Source organism: Rhipicephalus microplus, chromosome X (genome assembly GCF_043290135.1).
Source record: "Rhipicephalus microplus isolate Deutch F79 chromosome X, USDA_Rmic, whole genome shotgun sequence".
NCBI lineage: Eukaryota > Metazoa > Arthropoda > Arachnida > Ixodida > Ixodidae > Rhipicephalus > Rhipicephalus microplus.
Window position 1 is genome coordinate 499167430 of NC_134710.1, and position 27753 is coordinate 499195182.

General features: G+C 46.0%; 1 protein-coding gene across 10 annotated transcripts in view; it reads left to right on the forward strand.

Moving 5' to 3' along the window:
- LOC119160764 (uncharacterized) overlaps window positions 1-27753 on the forward strand; it is a 174619-nt gene that overhangs the window by 23995 nt on the left and 122871 nt on the right. For 6 of the 10 annotated variants that reach the window (XM_075880996.1, XM_075880988.1, XM_075880989.1 and 3 more), the window contains exons 4-5: window positions 3656-3775; window positions 27714-27742. In XM_075880996.1, coding sequence (XP_075737111.1) covers window positions 3656-3775; window positions 27714-27742 — 149 coding nt within the window. The remainder of the gene's footprint in view (window positions 1-3655; window positions 3776-27713; window positions 27743-27753) is intronic. The other 4 variants (XM_075880990.1, XM_075880993.1, XM_075880995.1 and 1 more) reach the window with 1 other exon arrangement.

A 27753-nucleotide genomic window follows, 5' to 3' on the forward strand; every position in this document is an offset into this window, starting at 1 on the left:
TTGTCTGTGGATGGTATGCGGTATAGATTTCCGGTGGATGATGTTGCATTCAGTGAAGATAGCTTGGATGACCTCTGACAGGAACAGTCGACCCCTATCGCTTAGTAATTCCCACGGAGCACCATGGCGTAGAATGAAGCTGCGGAGAATGAAGAGTGCAATTTCGTGGGCGGTCGCTGCCGGTAGAGTTGCAGTCTCAGCGTAGCGTGTCAGATGATCGACGCTGAAAATAATCCACCGGTTTCCAGATCTACTATATGGGAGGGGACCCACGCGGTCGAATGGGCGAGCCGGGCACGGGAGCGGCTGTAACATGCCAGTAAGGTGCCGCGGAGGTGTCTTGTTCTGTTGGCAAGTGGTGCAAGACTGAACGTATTTCTGCACAAAGCGATACACTCCTCGCCAGTAATATCGATGGCGCAGCCTTTCGTAGGTTTTCAGGACACCTGTGTGAGCACTTTGGGGATCTGCATGGAAATTCATGCAGATGTCAGAGCGCATACGAGTTGGGACAGCAAGAAGCCACTTCTGACGACCAGGCATGTAGTTGCGGCGGTACAGAATGTTGTCTCGTAAGGAAAAGTGGGCTGCTTGCCAGCGTAGCGCTCTCGTGGAAGGGACAGCAGACGGATCGGTAAGGTAGTAGACTAACAAGGCAAGGTATGGGTCTTTACGCTGCTCCGAAAGCATGTCAGTGGTGTCGAGTGGTGACAAAGGTGGTAAAACGGGGTGGCAGATAAGCCACATCTGGTGTTAATGGCAATCGGGAAAGTGCATCGGCGTCCGCATGCTTACGACCGGAACGATATACGACACGGATGTCTTATTCCTGCAATCGAAGTGCCCAACGTCCCAGACGTCTGGACGGGTCTTTCAAGGTGGACAGCCAACATAGAGCGTGGTGGTCTGTGACCACGTCAAAAGGACGGCCGTAAAGGTACGGGCGAAACTTCGTAAGCGCCCAGATTATGGCCAAACACTCCTTCTCTGTCACGGAGTAATTCAATTCAGCCTTCTTGAGAGCGCGACTTGCATAAGCGACTATGTATTCGGTTTGGGTGCCTTTCCGTTGTGCCAAAACTGCGCCAAGACCAACGCCACTTGCATTAGTGTGAATTTCTGTGGCAGCAGCGGGGTCGTAGTGGCGAAGAATAGGTGGTGAGGTCAGCAGGCGGCGCAGCTGGCGAAATGCGTCGTTACATGCAGGTGACCATGCAGATATACCTTTGCTGTTGGAAAGCAGACTAGTCAGAGGTGTGACGATGGACGCGAAGTTGCGCACGAAGCGACGGAAGCAAGAGCAAAGACCAACGAAACTTCTTAGGGCTTTCAGTGATGTGGGCATTGGGAAGTCAGTGACAGCTCGAAGCTTATCGGGATCCGGAAGAACACTGTCTCTTGTGATGACGTGTCCCAAGATGGTTAGTTTTCGGGCTGCGAAGTGGCATTTCTTGGTGTCAAGTTGTAGGCCTGCAGAAGTTAGACACGTCAGAATCTCGTGGAGACGACGAAGATGTGTCGGGAAATCAGCTAAAAAGACTACAATGTCATCTAGGTAACACAAGCAAGTTTTCCACTTGTGGGCACGCAATATGGTATTTATCATGCGCTCAAATGTCGCAGGCACGTTGCAGAGCTCAAATGGCATGATTTCGAACTCATATAGGGAGATTCGGCGTTACAAAGGCTGTTTTAGGGCGATCACATTCAGCCATTAGCACCTGCCAATACCCAGAACGCAGATCCAAGGATGTAAAGTACTCGGCGCCTTGTAAACAGTCAAGAGCATCGTCTATTCGTGGTAACAGGTAGACATCTTTCTTTGTAATCTTGTTTAAGCGGCGATAGTCCGCGCAAAATTGAATGGTGCCATCTTTTTTCTTTACCAGAACCACGGGTGACGACCAAGCGCTTTGAGAAGGCTGTATGACTCCACGTTTAAGCATGTCATCTACTTGCTCTGTAATGACGCGGCGCTCTTTGGCAGAAACGCGGTAAGGACGCTGTCGCAGAGGCGAATGTGAGCGGGTGTCAATAGTATCAGTGACAGTCGTGGTGCGGCCCAAAGCAGGTTTCTGAAAGTCGAAAGAAGAGCGAAACTTGTTAAGGAGAGCAACAAGTTGGCTGCGATGCGAGGAAGAAAGGTCTGCGTCAATGGCATTGTCGAAGGCTGGCGAGCTTGGTGGCTCAGACGCGTGAGTGATTGTGGCAATGTGACATGGGGTTTCGTCGGGAAGAATAATATCATCGATAAGGTCGACAGGTTGTACATATCCTAAGGTTTCACCACGGAGTAAGCCAATAGGGTAGTTGCAGTGGTTGGTAACCAGCATTACAATTAAACCAGACGCAATTGTAAGAACAGCAAATGGGAGCACAATGCCCTTGCGTCCAGCAAAAACAGGAGATGGCGTAAACACCACCGTGGCGTCAGGTTGCGCCACACATGAAAGGCTAATAGGGACTGAAGCTTCCGGAGGCAAGGTGATGTCGTCGTCAGCTATGAGTTTGCAGAGCAGAGGTGAATGGTCGGGCGATGGAAATTCACAAATTGGCACTAGGGACACTTCCGCACGGCAACAATCGATGATAGCTTCATGACGTGATAAGAAATCCCAACCCAGGATGAGGTCATGAGAGCAAGATGGTAGTACAAAAAATTGGACGATGTACAAAACGTCTTGGATGACGACGCGGGCCGTACACACAGCCGAGGGATGAATGCGTTGCGCACTAGCCGTGGACAATGCTATTGACGATAGGTACTGGGATTGTTACCCAGCACCTCCACCAAATGTACTGACGTTTATTCGAGCAGAGAAGTCGCAATGAGGTCGCGACGGAAAATAGGCGTACGGCAAGTCTGGTAAAAGTGGCACAAGCTCTCGTGCAAGCACAGCACGGGGCTTTTCGTTATCTTACGAAGGCGCATACGCGTTGGTGCGTATGCTCTACTACATGAGTAATAAAGCGTTTTAGAACAGCAAAAGAACAACCAGGCATCACACAATGCGAATAGCGTAACGAGTGGGTCGTTCAACGAAGGCTTGTTCTTGATCACTTAATATCTGTGGAGCATACCTACTTCAGGCATAATTATTCATCGTCATCAGCCACTGCATGAACAATTGGCACAAAATTTTTTGCAAGTGTTTAACAGATACCACACTTCTCACGAGAATGACGAAAGATAGCATTGCGAATGCCAGCTTACTATTCAGAAATTATGATTATTAATGCCGCAGTGGTACCCAGCAAGTGTGTTTGCAGCAGTTACCCAATGAGTGTTTAGAAAAGGCTCTTCTAGCCTGCGCTGTGACTGTGCTGCGCCTTCTGCGCAGGCTTGGCATTTTTAATCTTTTCATTAACATTAATTGATTTCACTCAGCATAATTGCTACACTATAGACAATGATTAGTGCCCCCTATTTTTTTCTTAGCCTCATTGTCTACTAGATGAATTTCGTTGTGTTGAACAAACGAATGAGCACCTAAAAAATTGCCTTTCTTTTATTGCTTCTCGTCGGGTACTTCAGTGGCATAAATTTGAAGAGGTTGTTTTCGAAATGTATCTATGTGTGGTTTCTGTGTGTCACCAAGCAATGGAGGATACTCAATTGCCCGCTACTACCTATTCGTCATGCCTGATTTTGCAGAGGGTTGTGGCGGCCTCCAAGGAGACTGCAGAGAGGGAGGAGGCGGTCAGGCAAGGCCATTTTGCCTCAGTCGAGGAGGATGTCCCGCCAGTGTTGAATGAAATCACTTGGGACTTAAAGGTGCCTTTTTAATTACTATAGGTATATTTTTATAGCGCTTTTAGAACAATGGTTTTGTGGGTGGCACACATGTGGAGTGTAAGGTTCTCTGTTCAAGTCATCGTAGTGTTCTAGCTGTTTCTGTTGTAGAAGACACGTTAATGAAGACTATAAAAGCGATAAACCAGTGAACAGGTAGTGAACCAGTGAACAGGTAGTGAACCAGGTAGGCCTTTCAATTTTTTGTGTGTTCTTGCTATCACACAGTACGTATATGGCATTGACTGGCCGATGCTTGTCAAATACAAAATAGTAAACGTGTAATGGCATAACATTAAGAATAATTTAACACTTGAAACTTTTGTAAAAATTACCAGCATAACGGAAAAAGAATTTATCTGTACTTTTCGTTAGCAGTGTCGCAGTTTGTGTCTGAGAAAGTTTGCAACGATTTGCTTTACTAAGCATACCCAACTGAGTAAATCTGAATGTCTTTTCTGCATTGCCAGGCTTGCCTGTTGTTGCAAAAAAAAAAATACAAAAAAGAAAAAAAAAACATTGAATTGTTTGCACTACAGTAGACTTGCGACAATTCAAACTCTGATAATTCATACTTTCAGTAAGTTCAAACAAAATTTAAATTTTTGTTGGCCCACTATTCTTTCAGTGTACTTAAAATCCGCTTAATTCATACTTCACTGTTCGGTTAGCTCGTACTTTATGTACCGGAAGATATCTTCTGTTTTCACGTCACTATTTGAAACTTTGCTTCTTTGTGTAATCATAATAAAAAATTGAGAAATAAGCGCACTTACTAGCTGCACTTACTGGCATAGAAAGCTTTGTGTTCAAGGTAAATATAGCAAAGAAGCAGTTGATCATTCACTATTTTAAAAGGTCGGGTCCGCAGTAAATAGGCAGGAAACTTGTGGACTTCATGCCTCTGATTTCCGTTTATTTTGCTCGGTTAGGGTTTAAATTGGTTGAAAATTTTGAAATGCACGTTGAAGAATCTCAGATGGTCGAAGTTTCCGAAGCCCTCCACTACGGCATCCCTCATAATCTTGGGGTAGTTTAGGGACGTCAAACCCCACATATCAATCAATCGAATCAATCGAGTTTGCGACTTCTGGTCTCTCGCATGCAGCCTCTACCGGTGTGAACGCCGGTCGCTTTTTAGTTTGCAGTCGCCAATGGTCGCGTGACCGGTGCTAGTTGCCCGTGTGAACTAACCTTAAGTAACAACACCACGTGACCATTGGTTTGCGAACCACAGTGGATACGTGTCCGTGGGAGGAAGGAACATCAAGCGAAAAGAAAAGTGCGTTGCCATAGCCACCAGCGCTTCGTGGAAAATATTCGGCAAACGTGGTTATAGCACGGTCGGAAGGTATGTCATGTTTTTCACTCGCAAAAAAGGTCGACGTTGTCGCCAAGAATGGTCCTTGCACGATAAAAAACCACACACCATCATCATCATCATCATCATCATCATCATTGAAGAAGGCCGACGTGCTGCAAACGCAGTCATTGCCAGCTATCACATTGGTTGTCATAGCAACGGCACATAAATAATCTTTCTGGCTTGAAGTTGTGTCCTCCCAGTTATAGATATCTGGCACCGGGCCAACGAGCGTGTGCCGTTGTTAGTTTATTCGATCGAATGCACCTTGCAAGCCAGCCGAGAAGTTGTGCCTTAAACCTAACCCGACATCAAGTGCCTGAAACCTAACCCGACTAGGGGCAGGGACGGGGGAGTGGGTAGCGGTTCGAAAATTGCTTGGTCTTTTTTTTATTTTATCTTTTTTATTCAGAACACCCCTAAGGGCCCTCTCACAGGAGGGTATTACATGGGGGGGGGGGGGGGGCTATAACACATACAGGTACATGAAATGATTAATAGGGCCAGAAAACATGCAAACTAAACACTAATACAGCTGCTAAATAGATTAGAGTAAATATAAGGTCAATATTCTTACCGCATAGTCTTAAATAATCAGAAGTAATATGAGTCAAACAACAATGAAACTATAAAAATATTTTAAAATCGATCTAAACAAGGAAGGAAATAGAGTCACAAGAGTACAATAAAACGCAATTTAGCTTACTGCAAGCACATGTGTCGTTAAAGCATAAAGAAATGACATCACCAATAGCACGTGTTAAATACTGAATTAGGCAAACACAGCAGAAAATAACACGAACCATGAACATACTCAGTTTATACAGAAAACACGGTTTGCTAAAGAAAAAGGGGGGGGGAGGGAATACCGTAAAAGGTTCACACGTTCGCAGTCATGTTTAGTAGGTTCTGAAATACAGTGATATCGGTGACGGTTTCAATGTTTGATGGTAAATAATTCCATTCGGTTATTGTGCACGGTATGAAGGATCTAGCGTGATGAATTGTGCGACAAGGGAAGCGTTCGATTTTAAAGGGATGATTGCGGCGCCAAAAGATGGCAGGGGATAACCTAAAGAAGTCCTCGTAAAGTGATGTGTTATGGTAGAGCTTATGACGTAGTGATAAGCGAGCAATTTTACGGCAACGTAATAAGAGTTCCAGTTCGGCACGAAGTTTCAATGAAGTGACGTTGGTGTGATGTAAATAATCAGAAAAAATAAAAGGTACAGCATAGTTCTGCAGGGCTTCAATGTTTTTAATAATGTAGTCTTTATTGGGATCCCAAATGACTGACGCATATTCTATTTTAAGACGGATTAGGGTGATATAAGCCAGTTTACGCAAGTGCGAGGGGGTGTGTTGCAAGTTACGTTTAAGGAACCCGAGTGAGCGATTTGCTGAAGCAAGGGTGACGTTAATGTGGTAATGCCATGACAGGTCAGACTGAATGTTAACCCCAAGGTATTTATAAGAGGTCGTAAGCTCCACCTAAGTGTTATTTAACAAGGAAGACGTTGTAATACGGGACGCTTTTTAATAAGACATATTAGCTTAGTCTTTGAAGGATTTAGTGTCATTTGCCATGCTGTGCGCCATGAAGTTAAAGAGACAAGATCAGATTGTAAAGATTGTCGATCAGTTTCAGATGAAATGGTACGGTAAATGACACAATGGTCAGCGAATAGCCTAACTTTAGAATTGACTGAGGAGGGTAAGTCATTAATATAAATAAGGAAAAGCAGAGGACCAATCAAACTTCCTTGGGGAACTCCAGATGAGACTTCATCAAAAGGAGAGTTAAAGTTATTGACAGACTTGAATGGTTTTCTACTGGAAAGAAAGGCTTGCAACCATGCGAGAACAAGTGGGTGAATAATAAGCTGCGTAAGTTTTAGTAAGAGCCGATGGTGAGGGACACGATCAAATGCTTTTGAAAAATCAAGGAATGTGGCATCAGTTTGAATGCCAGCGTCCAATGATGAGTGCAAGTCATGAGTAAATCCCGCGAGTTTAGTTTCGCATGAATAGCTTTTGCGAAATCCATGCTGGTATTTAAAAATGATATTGTGTTCCTGCGATTACCTGCGAGTGTTCAATGTGTTCCAAAAGTTTACATATGGTACTAGTTAAAGATATGGGTCTGTAATTAAGTGGGGATGAGCGATCACCAGATTTAAATAGCGGCACTACTTTTGGTATTCACCAGTTGTGAGGAATGGTGCCTGATGATAACGTTAGAGAAAAGATTGCTGCCAAAAAGTGATATATACCTGAGGAAATATTTTTCAGTAGTTTATTATTGAAGCTATCATGATCGGATGCAGACAAAATTTTCAACTTTTCGAGTAAAGATATGATACCAGCTTCATCAATTATTATTTCAAACATAATAAAACTGGCAACAACATCTACGTTAGGGCATGAAGTAGTATCCTCAAGAGTAAAGACTGATAAGAATGTATCATTTAATAACTGAGCACGTTCGGATTCCGGAACAGGGGTTCCATTGGTATTAGCGAGAGTTACATCAGGTTGGTTACTAGGATTTATTGTGTGCCAAAAGTGCCTAGGGCTATTTTTTTGCAGTTATGACAAATCATGGTTGAAGAAATGACGACGAATAGTTTTTAAAAGGCGTTACTATGACTTGTCACATGTTTTATAACGACACCATGAATCTGATCATCTGTTTTTGTCCGCTACTCTGAACAGTTGCTTTTTTTTATTATTAAGCCGAGGCAGCTGATTATTGAACCACGGAGCGACAATGCTTGTTTTAATGGTAATGACTGGTATATATTGATCAATTAAGTTGGAAAGAGCATTTTTTTAAAGGTTCCAGTTATTTTCCGTTGAACACGACAAATTGGTATCTAAAAACTCTCCAGCGAAGGTGAACAATTTGGCACTAATTTCATCAAAGTTGGCACGGTTGTAACATCTTATACGCTTGTTGGTAACTCTCCTTTCGCTGAGTGAACATATCAAGTTTCCCATGATTATGTCATGATCAGAAAGACCATCGAGATGGCCTATATCAGTGAAAAGATCGGAATGAGAAGTTAAGAGTAAATCAAGAATGTTTGTGCATGTGGTCGAGGAACGTGTCGGTTTTTCGATAAGCTGGCACAACGAAAAGTCGAGACAAGAATTTAGAAATTCCTGTGCCTGGGTGTCGGTGGATGAAACAGATAGCGTTGACCATTCAATATTGGGATAGTTGAAGTCACCGAAAACGACAAGAACCGCATTAGGAAATCGCGTGCATACTTCAACTACAACACGATTAAATTCACTTTCGAACATTGAATTCATGTCAGGAGGGTGATGAAAAACGGCAATAAATAATTCGGTAGAAGTAAGCCTCAAAGAAACAAGTACGCATTCAAGAAATGAAATAATAATAATAGGTAGAGCAATGAATTTTTTTATCGCAGTGAAAAAAATTAAATTCTGCTTGACTGACAAGAATATTACTATCAGAAAGAGTATCGTTGAGCCATGTCTCTGTTAGTGCGAAGATAGATGGCGAGTATGAGTTGATTAGCGAAGATAGCTCAACACATTTAGAAAGAACACTTCTGATATTAGTGTATAAAAAAGCGACCTTTCCATCTGGACGAGATGGTACGGCTGCCTGCACTTTTGAAAGGGCATGTCATGTCGATGTGTTCGTTGTTGCGCGAGCGTCGACATGCACTGCGCAATTGGCATTTATGTCCCAAATGTAAGTATCTTTGTTTAGGCACAGTTTGTCGAAAACAAGACGCACACAATCTCCTTCTTTCTTTACTGTTTGTGAAAATTGCAGTAAATTTCTGCGCTTGTCCCGCACAGCCTCAGAGTAGTCACGTGCAACACTGAGGGGCGTATTTTTGAGTTTGAAGCCTTTGCTCAGGATTGTTTCCACTTATTTTGTATTGAACAGTTTAGCAATAATAGGGTGCTTTTTCTCTGTAGAGAAGCGACCTATTCGGTGAGCTCTAGCTAGCGACGAGATTGAAAAGTCAAGACGGTTCGTGCAAAAATCACGCACTAGGCGCTCAGACGTTTTCCACGTTTCAAACTGTTCCCCGTCCTCAATTCCATAGAATATTACGTTTGACCTTTGGGAACGATTCTCCAGGTCATTAATTTTGGCTTGAAGGTTCCAGATTCTCTGGTTCTTTTTGCAGGCTTCTGTTGGCGTAACCGACTCCATTTTGCATTCAAGTACTTGAACACGTTTCGTCAATGAGTCCAAATCGGTCTTTAAACTTAAGTGGATTTGCAAAATATTATTCACCGATTCAAGCACGCTTGCATTATTGGCCTCAAAACGTAAAACAGCTCAATGCACCATCTCCAACTTCTCTTCTTGCGCCTTAGTCATAGGACCGGGATTCGATTCAGTATCGCCACTACGCATGAGAAGGCGCCAAAGGTACAGGGCAGTCAAACGTACACGCTTCAAAAGTTGGAGTGGCCACGGCACTGCTAAAAGGCAGACATCATTGTCACGGTAACAAGATCCATAGTAACTAACCTGAGCAAACATGGTCAATGAGCGGTGCGCCGAAAAAACAGCGCCGTGCCCCAAGCTGCCGTCGAAATGTGCGCTCTTATCAACTGCCGAGTTACCCGACGCTGTCCCATGTTGCCGAATGAAGGGAAGTGATGTATTCAAACACGGCGGTGCAGCGTACAGCACATCCAAGGATAGGCCGCAGAAGCTCGGTGGTCCCTCCTTTTCGCCGGCTTGGGGCAGTATGACCCACTCAAGGGTAACGGGTGACAGCAGGCCAAGGGCATAGAGCAGCACCTGAGCAATCATGGTCAATGAGCGCTGCAACGAAAAAACAGCACCGTGGCCCAAGCTGTCATCAAAATGTGCGCTCTTATCAACTGCCGTGCTATCCGATGCTGTCCCATGTTGCCGTATGAAGGGTAGTGATGTATCCAAACACGGCGGTGCAGTGTACAGCACATCCAAGGATAGGCCGCAGAAGCTCGGTGGTCCCTCCTTTTTTGCCGGCTTCGGGCAGGACGACCCGCTCAAGGGTAATGGGTGACAGCCGGCCAAAGGCATAGAGCAGCATCTGAGCAAACATGGTCAATGAGCGCTGCGCCAAAAAAACAGCGCCGTGGTTCTAATTGTTCTAATTCGTGCAGAATGCTGCTTAAGCCACCTTCACTGTGGTACACTGGTGTCCGGTGGAAAAGTGTAATTTAATTTGGAAGGGGCTGTTAGCATTAGTCATGGCGGGACACAGCACATTTTGTTCAATTATTCATGTGTGTATGTGCCACATGATTGCCAGTACACTGTGGTCGCTGACATCTACAAACATTACTGGCAATCGTTTGGAGCTGTGACTGACATTTCTGCTGCCCTAAAAATAAAATTGTGCGGCAGTTTATTTATTTTTTTTTTCGCCACCCCTACTCCTCGTTTTTACGAATCTCCCAATTTCAAGGTAGCCAGCTTGGTAGAGTCACATTTGAAACTGCTGAGTCTGTGAAAGGATTTGACAGGCGCGGCACATGCTAATGTGGACTCCATTGTTTGCTCAGTGAGGTAATTCAGAACACTACTTTTATCCCAATACAGTGAAATTTCGGTATAACGAACTTCAGGGGACTGCAGAAACTTGTTCGTTATTTTGAAAGCTCGTTATAGTGAAAGCTCGAAAATTAACTATACTTATTTTTTACCAACCAAAACGACTTACTTTTACAACAGTGGGTCCTTGAACTCGTTTTTCACAAAAAAAAAAACAAATGCACAAGTAAACACCAAAAAATGAACATTTACTTTAAAGAAGTGATTTTTTTTTTACGCGAGCAGCACAAACTTTTTAGCGCGAAGGCCTCGAGCTCATCGACATTCTTGTGGTGTGAGTCGGTTCTTTGGTCACAACAGCCTGCTTTTTGCCTTCCTGTTGCCAAAGAATATCCATTGTCTCGCTTAGCAAAAACTGCTTCCGCTTCATCGTCGCAAGCAGAGATGAACTCATTTGTAGTATCATCGCAGCGCGAACGCCGACTTGCTTTGCAGACGCGATAAGTAATCACCGAAAAGAGATGAACACGACTGAAAGAACAAGGCCTCCAAAGAAAAACTCGAAGCGTCATGGCTGTCATTACCTCTTTGCTAAAAAAGAAAATTCCTCGCGTTTCGTTTTCTGCTCTCTCGCTGTCTCAGGTTTTCTGCGCCCATGCTGCCTGCTCCGCAACTCCTACTATGCCTCGCTGACCTTGCCCTCTCATGTTGCCCTCGCCTCTGCGCCCACTTGTAAACCTCCAGCGTCGGCGTTTCAACAAAAAGAAAGAAAAGAAAGTTCCCCTTTCTTTTTTTTTTCTTCCACACCGTCGCGTGTCTTCCGAGAAGCAAGGCGTCCGTTTGATTTGTCGTCTGCTTGCGTACCGCTCCGGTGATCACGACGGATTTCGGAACAAAAGTTTGTAGTACTGAGGCGTTGTTAATATAACGTGGAACTAAATTAATGCTCGTTATTCTGAAAAGTTTGGTATTGTGAAGTACGTAGTAGAGAAATAATTTCATATTGAAAGTATTAGCAGTCTGCACTAAATTTTTTAAAAGTTCGTTAATGTGGGGTTCGTTCTACCGAGATTTCACTGTAGCAGTGCGCATGTTCACTCTGCACCATTTAGGCGGGTTGATTTTTTTTACACATATTTTTTAAAAATGTAAGCCTTCTTTTTTTATATTGTTTCAAACTTGGCTCTTTTATGATAAAAACATTTCTTGGCATGTGTGCTCCAATTTTGGGTTTTGTGCTCAAAAAGTAGCATTTTGCTCCTCTAAAAATTGCTCTAAATTCTATTTGGCTGTTGCACCTCTGAAGCTGCTTAGTTTTTTCTTAGAAACCAGATAGAAGCCTTATTCTAAAGATGCAACCTATTTCCTGCAATTTGTAGTATGACACAGTTTTACTGAACTGAAAAAAGGGTACCTTTTTTTGAGAAGATTATGGGTTTACAGATTGAGAAAAATAGTTATGGTGAATGTGGTACAATCAGGGGTGCAACAGCTGCGCCAATTGTGACCAGGCTTACATTGGAGGCAGAGGAGTATGTGTGGAAAGTGGCGCAGGATAACGGGCTTGCCAAGTACGACTCTCTTAAAGGAACTTTGCATTCTAACACAGCATGGAACCTCCTGAGTGTCACATGTGTAGATTAAAACTGATGGCCAGGCGGTAGTGACTACCGTGAACAGTAGGCCATCAGGCCCGCGAAGAACACAAGAACATGTTGAGCCCTTAGCCCAGAACGAACTGTGTTTATTATTTTCCCGAAACGGCCACCCCGCCGCTGTGCCAGGCTTGCACAGCTCAACACAACTATCAGCGCCGCGTGGGGGCGCTGCATTTGAACCAACATTGTAACACTCCTCCCCTCTTAGGAGGAAGACTATGGGGAGTACCTATTCACCGGTTTTCTAGTTCTTGTCCCACGTCGCAACTTTGGCGTGCTAGGCGTAGGCGCGACAGAGTCACTGTTCACATGCACACCACTGTTGAGCGCAGTCCCGTCACTATCCGTGGCACAGCTACTCCCAGAGAAGCTTGTTCCAGATAGCTGTTCCTGATGAGGCACTTCTGGAACAGCTGGTGCATGATGAAGCGGCGGCTCCAACTGTGGTGGAGCTGCAGCGATAGCAGATTCAGGAGAGGCCAATGTTTCTGTCTGCACAAGGCGCAAGTGGTCGCTGTGTCAGTTTCCCAAGGTGCCCTCTTCAAAACGGACACTGGCTGATGATGGAGTGACGTCCACGACACTGGCAGACACCCAGGGTGTGCCCCTGCGAAAGTTTTGCGCGTACACATCATCACCTGGCTGCAGTGATGGAGCCTGCCGGGATTCTCTGTCAGCATACAACTTCTGCTTGAGATGTTGTAGGAATACAGATGCCTGCAGGCTTGGCCTGAGGACATCCAACGGAGTCTTGAACATTCTTCCTGTCAAGAGTTCACACGGTGGCCGACGTGTCACTTCATGTGGTGTGGTCCTATAGTGGAACAGAAACCTGGAGATCTGCGTTTGAAAGTTCCCAGAACCAGACTTCTTGAGTTTGTTCTTCACAGTTTGTACAACTCTTTCAGGTGCACCATTTGAGGCAGGGTGATACGGCAGTACAAGCATGCGGCGTATTCCATTTCGAGTTAAGAACTCAAGGTACTGGGCACTGGTGAAGGCAGGACCATTGTCTGAAACTATGACATCAAGCAGGCCATGCTGAGCGAATGCAATTCTCAATGCAGAAATGGTAGCTTCTGCAGATGTGGAAGACACAGGAAAGACTTCTATCTACTTTGAGAACGCATCCACAATAACCAAGAATGTGTGACCTAGAAATGGTCCCCCAAAATCAATGTGAAGCCTTGACCAGGGTCGCTGTGGAAAAGGCCACGTCGTCTGCTGAACCGGCTGTGCAGCTCGATGTTGAGTCTGGCACGTAGCACGTAGCGCAGCTCTTCACGCTGCTGGCAATATCATTGTCAATGCCTGGCCACCAAACATGGCTCCTGGCAATCATCTTGCTCTTCTTGATACCCGGGTGGCTGGCATGATTAACATTAAAAACTTGGGCCTGCAATGACTTTGGGATCACTACTTTTGATCCCCATAGTAGGCAACCCTCATGAAGACTGAGTTCTGAGCTTCTGATATTGAAAGGGTTCCATTCTGGTCCTACTGGGAGGCTTTCTCCTTTCAGAACAGCAAGAACAACATGGCCCAGAAGTGGGTCATTTCGTGTGACTTGGGCCACAAAACCTGGTGAAAGGAGTCTCGGATATACCTCCTCTAGCAAGAAGATTTCAGAAGGTCGTGGTAATGCAGTAAGGTCAGTTGGGAGAGGCAGTCTAATAAGAGCATCAGCGTGGCCGAGCTCTTTGCCAGGCTTGTATACAAGTTCGTACTTGTAACCAGACAGCCTCAGAGCCCACCTGACCACTCGAGGCGAAGCTTGCATGGGAACGGGCTTGTTGGCACCCAGCAGTCCAAGAAGTGGCTTGTGGTCAGTGTGTGCTTCGAATGAGATGCCCCACAAGTACTGGTGGAACCGATCCACACCAAACACTAAAGCCAGTGCCTCCTTGTCGAGTTGACTGTTGTTTTGTTCTGCTTTTGACAAGCTCCTCGAAGCAGAAGCAATGGGATGTTCCCCACCATCAGCATCTTTGTGCGCCAGAACTGCCCCTATACCATAAGGCGATGCTTCACAGCAGAGGCCTGGCAGGGTTGAAATGCACAAGAACTGGACCTGATGTCACCAAGTGCTTGCAGGCATTGAATGCATCTTGTTGTTCATGACTCCACTCCCACTTCTTCCCTTCACAAAGAAGCAAGTGCAGTGAATGAAGGAGTGACGAAAAATTGAGTAAGACGTGCCTGTAGAAGTTTACAAGTCCCAAGAAACTCTGAAGTTCCCTGACATCCTGAGGCACAGGTGTTGCCACTGGGTTTATGGTGACACCAAAGTCTCCACAGATTCTGATGCGCCCATCCCTTTTGGTCACAGGAACAATAGGTGAAGCCCACTTTGCTGTCTTGACTGGAACAAGAATGGAATCTCTTCTTAGTCTATCGATTTCTTGAGTTACTCCATCTATCAAGGCGTACGGCAGTGGACGTGGCTTGAAGAACCGAGGCGGAGCATCTGAAGGAACATGTAGAGAAGCTTTAGCACCCTTGAATGTACCCAGGCCTTCTTGAAACACTTCGGCGTAGTCTTGGACTAGGTGTTTGACGTCGGAAAGTGCGTGGATGTTCACTTCAACATCGGAGACGCCAATGCCCAGCTCGCGCATCCAGTTGCATCCAAGAAGAGTGGGCGATCCGTCTCCGGTCAGAAAAATAGGTAGGTCGGCCTCCCTGCCATGAAACTTCACACTGACGTGAACTTTGCCCTGAACCTTTTTTAGTTCCCCGGAATAGCTTCGCAGAAGCACTTGTGACGGCTGCACAGGAACCGAAGGCAAAAGCTTAAGAAGACACGACTTGGCCATGACAGAGACACTTGCCCCTGTGTCCACTTTCATGAGGAGCGGCTTGCCCCAAACGTCAACAGTGACGGTGAAAGGCGGAGGCGGCGTGGCGTAGTCGACCGGCCACATGTCAAAAACTTCATAAGATGAAGTGGTAGCGGCGTCCTGCTTGCGTACCGTATTAACACGATGCCGGTTACTCGACGACGGTGAACTGCAAGCCGAGAACGAACGTGCCTTGGTAGGGCTGTTGCTTTGGGCTTGGCTGTCCCTTCGTCGCAAGTTGCACACCTTCGCCAAATGACCTTGTTTGTGGCAGTAATTGCAGATTGTCTTCACATGCTTGCATTTTGATGCAAGATGTCCGTCCCCACAGCGGTAGCAGGTGACGCCCCCAGAACCTAAAGAGACACGGTGAGTCGAGAAAGTGCTGCTTGTGTTCGCTTGCACTATCTCACCTACGTCCCTTTTTACTGCTTCCATTGCCAAGGCGGTCTGCACAGCATCGTCGAAGGTGAGGTTCGGTTTTTTCAGAAGTTTTGTTTGGGCATCCACGTTGTTTATACCACACATGACGCGGTTGCGGAGCATGTTTTCGAGTTCAGCCCCGAAGCTGCAGTGCTCGGACATGCTTTTTAGTGCTGCGATAAAATTGCTGACCGATTCCCCTTCCGCGCAAACGCACAAGTTGAAACGAAAATGCTGCACGACGGCAGAGGGCTTCGGACAATAATGGCTTCCAAGTACTTGAAAAATCTCGTCCAGATTCTTGTCACTGGGCTTGGCGGGCTTGACCAAATTGCGGAGCAAAGCATACGTTTTCTGCCCGCAGCAGCTGATGAACACGGCAGTACGCTTGTCTGGGGCGACATCATTCGCCAGGAAAAATGCTTTCAGCCGGTCCACGTAACAGGGCCAGTCGTCTCCTCCCCCCTCGAATGGCTCGAGGTTGCCGAAACTTGGCACGGTGAACAGATGGCAGAGAGGTGCGGGAACGAAGACTTACATGAAACTTCCTTTCATTCTCGTCGCCAGTTGTTACATGTGTAGATTAACTGATGCCAGGCGGCAGTGATTACCGTGAACAGTAGGCCATCAGGCCCGCGGAGAACACGAGAACATGTTGAGCCCTTAGCCCAGAACGAACTGTTTATTATTTCCCCAAAACGGCCACCCCGCCGCTGTGCCAAGCTTGCGCAGCTCAACACAACTATCAGCACCGCGTGGGGGCGCTGCATTTGAATCAATATTGTAACACTGAGGTGCCTCATCGAATCGAGTAAAACTAGGGGGGAGCAACAGCGAAGCCAGAAACGGGCTCTTCACGGATTCTCGGTCACTAGTGAGGACCTCGTTCAGTCACTTCAAGACAGATATCTATGCATGACATAAGATAATGAACCTGGAAATGAATTTACTGGCACCAAAAGGGAGGAAGTGGCCCGCTAATTCACCACCAACAAATTCCAGGCAACACTACGTGGCATGAGGCGAAGTACGACACCTGGCAGCGACAAAATTACTGTTAGTATTCTGAGCAATCTCAAGGATAAGATGTTTCAAAGTCTCATGAATGATATCAGTGAGTGTTGGTGAAGCTGCATCTTACCCACGGCCTGGAAAACTGTGCAGGTTATGTTCATCCCCAAGTGAGGCAAAGAAGTTGATATCAATAATCTTCGCCCGATATCCTTGACGTCATGCGTGGACAAACTCATGGACAAAGCAGTGCATCAAAGGCTGTTTACGTACCTCGAGGACCATAGGCTCATCCTCGATACCATGTTCGGGTTCAGGGCACATTTGTGAACGCAAGATGTTTTGCTACAGCTGAAGAAAGAAGTTATCAATCCTAACAGCAAGTAGAATCATAGAGCCATTCTAGCATTAGACTTTGGCATTTCACCATGGAAAGCATTCACAGATATTACATAATTTACAAGGAACCGGCTGTGGAAGACGAACATTCTACTACATCAGGAACCTCTTAGCCGGACGACAAGCAATCATCAAAATCAGTCATCAAGTCCGCACCAATCAGCATGGGCACCAGAGGCACACTTTAGGGTGTCGTCCTCTCCCGGCTGCTTTTTAACATAGCACTCCTCCAGCTTCCCGGGAAGCTTAATACAATATAATCTTGATGATACGAATTCAAAAGGAGCATGTAAAATATTCTTATCAGGCCAAATTCGTATGAACCAAAAACAACCTAAAGCTGATAAAAATTATGAACAAGAACTTAATTGAACTACACGTTGCTGAAAAAAAGTCTTTGTTCTTTTGAACTTTCCTGCCTTCACCGTCTCTTAATTAAGTGCCGCGATTTCTTCGCTCATGCTGCTGGCACAGTGTGTTCACAGTTGACATCGGAGCGAGCGCAAGTGGCCAAACTCATTGGAAATTCACTCGCTTCCCCACTTAGGCAGCTGGAAAACCTCACCGCGAAGTCGACATGAAAAAAATGAGTCCTGGAGAAGTTACATTGGAGAATTTAAGCAAAAATGCCAGCGCGCCCGGAAAACCACGTCCGCTACGCCGAAAACGTTCACATTCATTCTGCCCTTCGTATACATGCCACCCCTGCCGCCGTCATCCCTGCTTCAGAATTCATTCTATATTGCTCGTTTCCTGAGCACTGAAGTTCGTATAGAGATATAATTATGCATACAAGGCACTGAAAAAAAAGAGTTTACACTAGGCTTGTGTGAATATTCGAATACTCGAACGAATAGATGAGTATTTGAATTCGCTTCAAATTTATCGAATATTTTCAAAGTATTCGCCATGAACGAATAGGGTATTATATTATATGTACATATAATAATCCATATATCACTGCCTGTAAAGGTGGTTTCACTGCAATGTAGGGGGATAAGCAGTGAAAGCATTTTATCGAGAAAAATTTGCTTTGAAGCTTTTCTTAAGCTCCTCTTTAAATTTAAAGGGGCTCTGCAACACTTAATGAACATGGTCAGAAAACGCTGTCGATCGGTAGTCGAGACTACCGAGAACACACGAGACAAATATTGTAAAGGAGCACGTGGCCGGTAAATCACAATAAATTTTTGAAGCTAAAAATTGCTTTCTTTCCTCGGCAAATGACACTACAAGCTCGGAAATCACTTGCCACCGCCATTGGCTGATTTCAGCGTGACACGCTCGTCGTTACCGGGGCCACCGCCGGAGGCCGCCGCTTGTCCAAGAGTATGTGCGCGATCACACTGAAAAGCGACGTATTCGAAGAAAAAAAAAAAAAAATATGTGCTCCAGGTCACGAGGTGCGTGTAGAGTATTTTCTTTCGCTACGCCGTTTCTCCCTGCCTAGCTTTCAGCTATTTCGTTGGGATGAGAAGAGGGAATGCAATTGCTGCGTGCGACAAATTTTGGGAAGTCCGCTTAAATTGGTCTGATTCTAGAAACTTTGCGGTGGTAAATTTGGGAAGCAACAAGCATGCTTACTGGCTCCATGGCTACTTGAAAAAGTGTTGCGGGGCCCCTTAAAATGAACATGTTTCTCTCATATCAATTCTTCATTTTATTAAGCTTGTTATGATGCCTTATATGCTCCAAGTATAATAAATTTTAAAACATTAAATATCTTATCACTCGCATCCTATCGAAACTACTACTCAAGGTTGTTTTGACTGTCTTTGAATGAAGAAAAAAAGGCATTTGCATAGAGCTCCTACTTCAATTCAAAAGAAATATTGTGCAGGTTAGTTAGGTCATGATAAATATTCCTTTTTTATTATATGTCATTCGAATTCGATTCGAAATTATTCGATCAAAATCACTATTCGTTTCGAACCTAAAATTCAGTATTCGCATAAGCCTAGTTTACATCTTTACTAACGTTATGTCGGAAGACACGCCAGCCGAAATGGCACGAGTGGACACAGCGGCGGTGACAGATTCAGCCGGCAGCGCAAGAGCAAGACACGTTCGGGCAAGCCCACTCGCTGCTGCTGCACCTTGCTCTACTTCCGGTGTTATCAGTGATCGCAATTCAAACCAGGCTGTCGACGACCGCGTCCTTGTCTAGGCCGTGAGCTTTGATGTGCCGCGCAAGTAGTTCGTGATAGCATCAACGTGACCCACCGCCGACGCCTTCGCCACCATGTTGATTTACGGCTGGTTATTGACATCAACATTACTAGATCCTGCCAGTTCTCAAACTCCAGAGCTCTGCCTGATGCCGTTCTGTTGCACTCCGCGTGGGGGTGCGCGACAGAGTTGTCCGGCAAGTTGCGGAAAGCCACGACAGACACAGACGGCCGAATGACTGTTGTGAACAGCCCGCTGCAGTGTTCTTGGTAACATTTGCGCGAGTACCTGCAGTCGTTTGTGGGCATGCTGGCAAGTGTATGAACCATGCCACGCTGTTTCGTGCCCGGGTGTAAAAGCCGGTACGATTCCGTTCTACCTTCGGGGAACCAAATGCCGTGCTCGTTTCTGTGGAAGACACATTGAAGACCGTCAAAGAAGCTCACAGGTCAAAAAGAGCTAGCTTGCTCACTGAGATTGAAGCTAGGCTACTGGAAATGAGATCATTGCCGTATGTATTACTCCTTACCAAATGAGTGATGAACACAACTACTTCAGAGGTTCACCAGACAACAGTGTTGTGTACTATTTAGCTAGATATGTTGTACACAAAATGACCAAGCGTAAAGAGTGCGACTTGTGTCTACAGGACGTCATTTCAGAAGCTCCTGTCATTGGCTCTCATGCATACTTAGGCTACATACCGGAGCTTCAAGGAAGGCAGCCTTAGGCACCCCAGCATCAAGATGCTACACTTCATGTACGTTCTAAATGAATCGATTTCATTTTCTCCTGATAAGAAAGGTCTCTGTGCGGACCTGTTTTGTAAGGTCTTGGACGAGTCGGATGAGTGCGATCTGACGAGGCTGGGTTGCGACCAGCACAAGCCACATACACGTGTCAGGTCCTCTATTTTTTCATCGGGACACCATCGCATTTTTATGCCAGGGATGTCAACCGATGTCTTCAAACTCGCGAGAAAGTTGCCATCGCCACCAAGAAAGCTCGCCTATTGTGAAGCGGTTGAACATTTGCATTGTCTGCGTGTGTCTTTGAGCTCGGCAATAAACGCATTTCGCGGCACTGAGAATAAAAGGTGCTCTTTTTTGCTCAGTTTTTGTTTGCAGTCACGAATGTCCGCAAACATTGGCCGCACGTTTGGGGGCAGCTTCGCCGCTACAGCTTTGCTTCCCATTCCGCTCATATATATATATATATATATATATATATATATATATATATATATATATATATATATATATATATATATATATATATATATATATATATATATAGTGGGAGTAATTCATTGGGATGGGCCAGGAAAAAAAAAGGAGACAGGATAGGGCGCCAGACTTTCAACACGTTTATTTTCCTCACATCACCGAAATATATATGCTTCCAGAATGCGCACAATGAGGGGATGGAGCGCAAGCGATTATCACATTGCACGATGATGATGATGTGTGGTTTTTTGTTGCGCAAGGACCATTCTTGGCCATAACGTAGACCTTTCTTGGTCTGGTCGAGTATTACGCCAAGTTTGTTCCCAGTCTTGCTGATGTGGTAGAACCTATGCGAGCTCTTCTCGGAAAGAACCAACCATTCATTTGGACGGATGCGGTAGATGCCAGTTTCACCAAAATAAAGTTTTAGCTCTCGTCCAGCCAAGTTCTGCAGATGTTCGATGCGCCCCTTCAGGTCGTAGTGTCCACTGATACGTCCGACTGCGAACTGGGTGCTGTTCTCCAACAGGTAGATGGCCATAGGTTGCGAACTGTTTCCTTCGCTTTGGGAACGCTTTCACCTGCGGAGAGGAAATACAGAGTGGGAGAGCGTGAAGCGCTTGCGTGTGTTTGGGCATGCGAGCACTGGCATACGTACTTGTGGGGACGGCATTTCACGTTGCGCACAGACCACCAAGCCTTGGTCTCTCTCCTCTCTTTGCAAGGCACTGGCCTCCGCCCCCTTCGCATCGCACGCTGATCGGAATGGCTGCTTCGGCACAACTATACTGTAGACTATCAGAAAGGGTCCGAAAACCAGGTGGCATATGCCCTTTCCCACCTTCCAGTTCCGTGTCCGTCAGAAGATACTCCATTAGAGGAGGTTGTGTCTTTTGTTGAATTACCTTGCCTCACCAAGGAGCAGTTTCAACAGGCCCAGCGTGAGGACTGCAAGTTGGAGCAAGTCTCGACTTATGTCGCCACGTATTGGCCTGCATATAAGACTCTCTCAAGTGAACTTCAGCCTTTCTTCTTGGTACGTGAAGAATTGTTTGTCGTTGACAAGTTGCTCCTGCACGAAGAACAAATCGTCGTTCTGTTGTCTCTCTTGCCACAAGTAATCGCTGCTGCCCACGAAGCTCACCCAGGTATAGTTCGGACAAAAGCTCAACTAAGAGAAAGGTTCTGGTGGCCAGGCATGGATAGACAGGTGGAACTTTCCATCCAGAACTGCAGAATATGTCAGATGGCTGACAAAAGTGCAGAAACTGCTGCTACTCCTTTGCAGCCAGTACCCTTGCCAGAATGCCCATGGGAGAAGCTGGCCATTGACATTGTCGGCCCTCTGCAGAGAGCGCTGCACGACTGCAGATATGTCATTACACTTATTGACTACTTTTCGAAATGGCCAGAAGTTCAATTTTGCAGTAATGTGTCATCCCGCACCGTCATAAACTTTTTGCTTTCGGTGTTCTCTTGTGAGGGTTACCTGGACCTAATGGTATGCGACAATGGGCCCCAGTTCGCCTCTGCGGAGTTCACAAAGTTCTTCAATGATTGCGCCATTTGCCTCGTGCACTCTTCCATTTACTATCCTCAAGCGAACGGACTCGTAGAGCGGTTCAATCGTGTCTTCAAGGATTTCGTGCAGGTTGCACTGTTAGAGCAGCGTCCGCTTTGTCAAGCGGTGACAGACTATTTGGCTATATATGCTGCATGCCACATGCCACTACGGGTGTTGCACCATCCGTTCTCCTACACAGGCAGCTACCGGGAACACGTCCTGACGTTGTGGGCCACCCATCACCAACCTTTTTCACCGATCCTGCTTCCGAACTCTGTCGTCTACGCCAACGCGTGAAGAGAAAACAAGGGTACAGCAAAGAGTACACACAGACCGTCGCAGGACCGCGAAGAAGACAATAGTGTCGGTTGGTGATTTCGTGCGAGTTAAAAAACCTGAAATATCCGCTAAGGGCGACCTCGCATTTAGGCACCCACAGAAAGTTGTCCACCAACCAGGCCCATCCACGTTCCGGCTTGACGATGGACGAACTTGGAACGCTTCAAATTTATCGAAGGTACCTGCGCCATCAGCCGCGTGCAATCCGTATTAAAACGCTACCTCTTAACCTGCAACCCCGCTTTCGGCGCCTGAGCGACCCAAAGATCGCTCCTCAATAGCGCAGTCCAAAGCTTCACCAGATACGCCCGGGCTACAAGCAACAGCGCCAGTTGCATCGAAGCACCCGGTACCTCAACGTCGGGTCCAGCCACCTAGGAACAAAAGACCTCCAGATCGATACGGGCACAGTGTGTAGCTGGTGTTTGCATGTAGACTGGTACAGTGACAACTTGAGTGCTATGTGGACTTTGTGCAGACGTTTCAGTTGTTCTGCAAGCGTTTTTGTTTTTGGTTCCTGAATCGGTTTGTTATGTAGCAGTCGACGAATGTATGCTGCACAGTTGTAAATCAGACATTAATGTGAAGCGCACATGCCATGTGTGGTTGTAAATATTTGTAAATATTGTGTATTTGTCTACTAATAGTAATCCACTAACAATTACTAACACTGTTCTTTTCAAAGAGGGGGAACATGTAGTGTTTTCAGTTTCGGTTTCCATTTAGTTTATGCTGTTTTTACTTGCCACCAGGTGACTTTTGTATATATATGCATACCTCTGAACAAAGCTGAGGCTGGCTTGTGGCTGTCGACGACAGTGGTCGCTTCATCGTTCTTCCGCGGCTTCCGCCGCAATACAACGAAGGTTAAGGAAACAGCGACTGACATGTGGAGAATTGGCATGATTAAGAAGTCAGCACTAGAGACCTATCGAACTTGCTATCGAAATTGCCAAGGAAAGGACCTATGGTATTTCTCGCGGTAGTTCTCTACTGTTTAGGGTACAGCTATATCAATCCATCTATCTATCGAACTGCTGGATCGAGGCTATTTTCGTATCAGAGTCGCTGCCAAACAATTTTTCTTTCATCTCGGCTTTGACTGTTGAACGGATCAAACCATCTCGACTGACTGTTCACCTGTTTGTGTGCTATGTGTTTCACGTGTGTCGCCTAGTTAAATGCGCTGATTCGTAATAGATAACGGATCGTCAATGTTATCGTCGGCCTCGAGAGCTCTGATGAAGCGAGGAAAGTACGTCACCATGTCGATGGCGAAGAAAACTGCCATCGTCAAGCTCGTGGAAAGTGGCCGATCATAAGTAGACGTTGTGAAAGAGTTCCAGATTTCCAAACAGACTCTTTCGGACCACATGAAAAACAAGCAGAAGATTTTGGAGGCAGCGGAAAAGTCTACTGGATGTCGCAAGAAAAATGTGAGCCAAGGGACCTACCCAAAGCTCGAGGAGGCCCTTATCGTATGGGTGAAGTCAACAGTGGCCAGCAAGGTTCCTGTCTCTGGAGGCCTTCTCAAACAGAAAGCTAAGACGATGGCACTTCAAATGAACATTGAAAGATTCAAGGTCAGTGACGGTTGGCCAAGGAAGTTCAAGAAGCGCTTTGATTTCACTTTTAAAAAAACGTACAGTGAAAGTGCAGCTGTCGACTTTAGCGCCGTTGTGAACTACCGCTCTGAAAAGCTGCAGTACCTTTTACAGGAGTACTCGTCAGACGACAAGTTCAGCTGTGATGAGACCGGACTTGCCTTTGCTGGCGAGCCTTGTCATGTTGGCAAACAAAGTAAGGAGCGAGTTACTATTCTAATCGGCAGCAATATGTCGGGCACAGAAAAACTGCCAATGCTCGTCATTGGCAAGTCGAAAGCTCCAAGGTGCTTTAAAGGTGTTAAGTCCCTGCCTGTTTTGTATGAAGCCAACAAAAAGTCTTGGGTAACTCGGAAGATTTTTGAAAACTTGTGACAAGACTATGTGAGATCGCAAATTTGATCTAGAAGGCCGCAAAATTTTGTTGTTTGTGGACAATTGCGCCGCAAATGGCCACATTAGCAACTTGAAGGCTGTGCGCGTCGAGTTCTTGCCACCGAACATTACAAGTGTCCTACAATCGATGGACCAGGGTGTAATACACACTCTCAAAGTAAACTATTGGTCACGCTTGCTTTCACGTGTGGTGGTGTGCCTTGACAGGGGAAAGGCTACTCTGTCGATTTGCTTGGAGCATTTAGCATGCTCGCTGATGGGTGGAAATAGATGGCATCGACAACGCTGCGCAGCTGTTTGTGCCAGGCAGGATTTGTATTGATTGGCGTGTCGGCCGCATCGGACGAGGACAGCATCGTTGGCCAGGTGTCCGGAAGTGAGGTGATCATTGACGACCTTCACACTGCGGGTGTTGTGATTCCCCCCAGATGTCTCGTTTTTCGAGTTTGCGTGTGTGGACAGCGAATTAAAAATGTGCGCTGGACTCACGGATGAGGAAATCATTCGTCATGTGCTAGCGGAGTTGGAGAGCAACAATAACGATGACGACGATTTACCTTCGAGAGCTCAGCCGACACAAGCTGAGCTGATGCAAGCAATCGCAGCCCTTTCGTCAGCTTACAGCGACACAGCAACTCTAGCTGAAACGTGGGCGGACGTGCTCGCACTGAAGCAAAGCATAGCTAGAAGACGATCAGTCACTTTTTTCGCCCTCTGTCTCATTAGTAAGCAATAAATTGAGCATTTTGGGGGCACATTTACCTTTTCGGACCGCTCGATTTTTCGAACAGTTTCGCGGTCTTTTGAGGGTCCGAAAAATCGGTCATCGACTGTATTTTCGTTTGCACAGCGTTCCACTTGCCCGCGATGATGTCTACCTCGATTTCAGCTAATGTCAAGGTGTCGCTTTAGACCGAAGACAGTTTCAGTGCTCGCAACTCCAAGCTCGTTGGCTATGCAGGCTCTGCCTCTTGGATCTTGGTGTTGGAGTTGTTATAATCCTCCGTAACTTGATGAATCATTTCATCTTTGGTCAGCTCCGCATGCAGCTCGAGGTTTTGATCAGCGTCAGCGAAGCCCTCAATGGTTGCCCCGCCGCGGTGGTCTAGTGGCTAAGGCACTCAGCTACTGACCCGCAGGTCGCGGGTTCGTATCCCTGCTGCGGCGGCTGCATTTCTGATGGAGGCGGAAACGTTGTAGGCCCGTGTGCTCAGATTTGGGTGCACGTTAAACCACAGGTGGTCAAAACTTCCGTAGCCCTCCACTACGGCGTCTCTCATAATCATATGGTGGTTTTGGGACGTTAAACCCCAGATATCTATCGAAGCCCTCAAAGGTTATCTTGGCTGGAATATGAACACCAGTGGAAGTTCGTCACACACTCTGTCCATTCCAGGCAAGATGGCTGTCTCGGTGTGTCCAGTATTTCGCGTGGTGAGAAGAGCTCAAGAGGGTCTATTGCTAAACCGCCTTCCATGAGTCCGTAAGCATGCCTGTGGAAGACCATAAGTCAACAGCATAGCTTTTCTCACTCAGAGCGCAGGCACAGCGCCATGCTGACCATGCGGCTGTGGCCACAGGTTTGACTAAGCCTCGTCTGGCAACGAATTGGGGTGCGCTGGATGGCGACATTTTCGGTTTCAAGGATACGGAAGTCGCGAGGTGATGTGTTTGAGGGTATGAAAACCAAAATGGCGGTGTTGTTAGTGACTGAGAGTCTGCGACTAGCAGTGAAGTCTCAAAAATCGGATGGCAAAAGCTATAAACGTCCGGAATATCTGACTTTTCAATACATTGAGTCTATGGGCAAGTACTGCTGACTGGGCGAGTTGGTGCATGAGAAAACGATGTTGCTTTAGCGCAGCTGGAAGTTAGCGCTCACACTGTCCTCTGTATTTTCTCTTCTTGACTGCGTAGTATCTTTCCTTCACGCTCAAACTGAGCTGCGCTAAAGCAATATCACTCTATGGGCAACTTGACGGTGCCACAGATGAGTCCGGGAAATCAAGCATGACCTAACTTTTGGGCGTCCGAGAAATCGGACGTCGACTGTACCCATTGTAGAGGGAACTGCAGTAGCCCTAGCAGCAACACACTCCGCTGCGGTATACATTCTTACAGATTCGAAAGTAGCCTACCGGAACTACATGAGAGAATGTATTTCACCTTCAGCTCATGCCATTCTATGGTATGCACGAACACGAGCCACGAAAAAGCAGCTCACCCTGGGTGCCAGGTCACCAGGGGGTAGCTGAAAACAAGCTAGTTCACAAGGCGGCCCGAACATTCCTCCTCTGTGCTCTGTTTACCGACCCCTCAGACTACTGCATTCAACCACCAATACCAGCTACTACATATACAGATATACTGTAGGTATATCCCCCATGAAGACCAACTTTGCCTCATTCCGCTCAGGGACTTACTAAGGCGACCTGTCTGCGCAGGCTCCAAACTATGTCGTAAAGCAGTCCGGTCATAATGTCCAAAATAGACCCAGAACAATTTAGTGCAATGTGTAAATTCTGTGGCCTGTTTCACATTGTATGGGCCTGTCAGTCTAGCAGAAGCAGCACGCAAATTACGCAGCCTACTTTGGAGGGGTGGAAGGAGGCTTTGTCAGGCCCAGCTCTTAGCAGGCCCGACGACCAGCGGAGACTCTTGGAGCGTTTGATTTCAGCGCAATCAAACGGAGTCCAGGAATAGGGACCCGCGCAGTCCTCTCTTGAACTACATTTCTGAAATAAATGTTTTATTCATTAAGTCATGCCTGAATTTCAAGGTCGCCAGCTTGGCAGAGCCCCATACGATTTCGCAGAGTATCTCAAAGAATTCAACAGGTGCTGCGAATGCTAATGTGAACTCCATCATTGTTTGCTCAGTGGGGTAATTCAGAATACTTTTATTGATATAGCAGCGCTTCTTAACTCCACATGGTTTCGGTGGGTTGAATGTTTAATGCATGCATTTTTTTTTAAATGTAAGTCTTTTTTTTTTATAACGTTAGAGATTTCGTCTTTTAAAGTGACATTTTGCTGCTCCGAAATTTGCTCCAAATTCAATTTTGGGTGTTGCACCCCTAAGTACAATGTTCATCTTTTGTTATGGAAGGGATTAACGAATGCCGTGAGTCTAAACTTTCACAGAACCTTTCACAACAGCCTTTCTCGTAGCCCCAGAATTGTTTTATGATGTAGAGCTTATGAATGTATCACAGATAACTGTGTTCACTCTTTCTTTTTTTTTGTTAATAAACTGTACAAGATTTTAGGAGCTAAATATGTTGTTTAAGGTCACTTTTTCTATTTGCTCGGAAATAAACAAAGCTGAAATGTCGATTGAATTCAATGCACCAACTCGTAGTCTTTCCGTTTACCATTTTTCAGAGCCCAACAAGGACAGGCCTTTCACAAAAGTAAGTAGCTG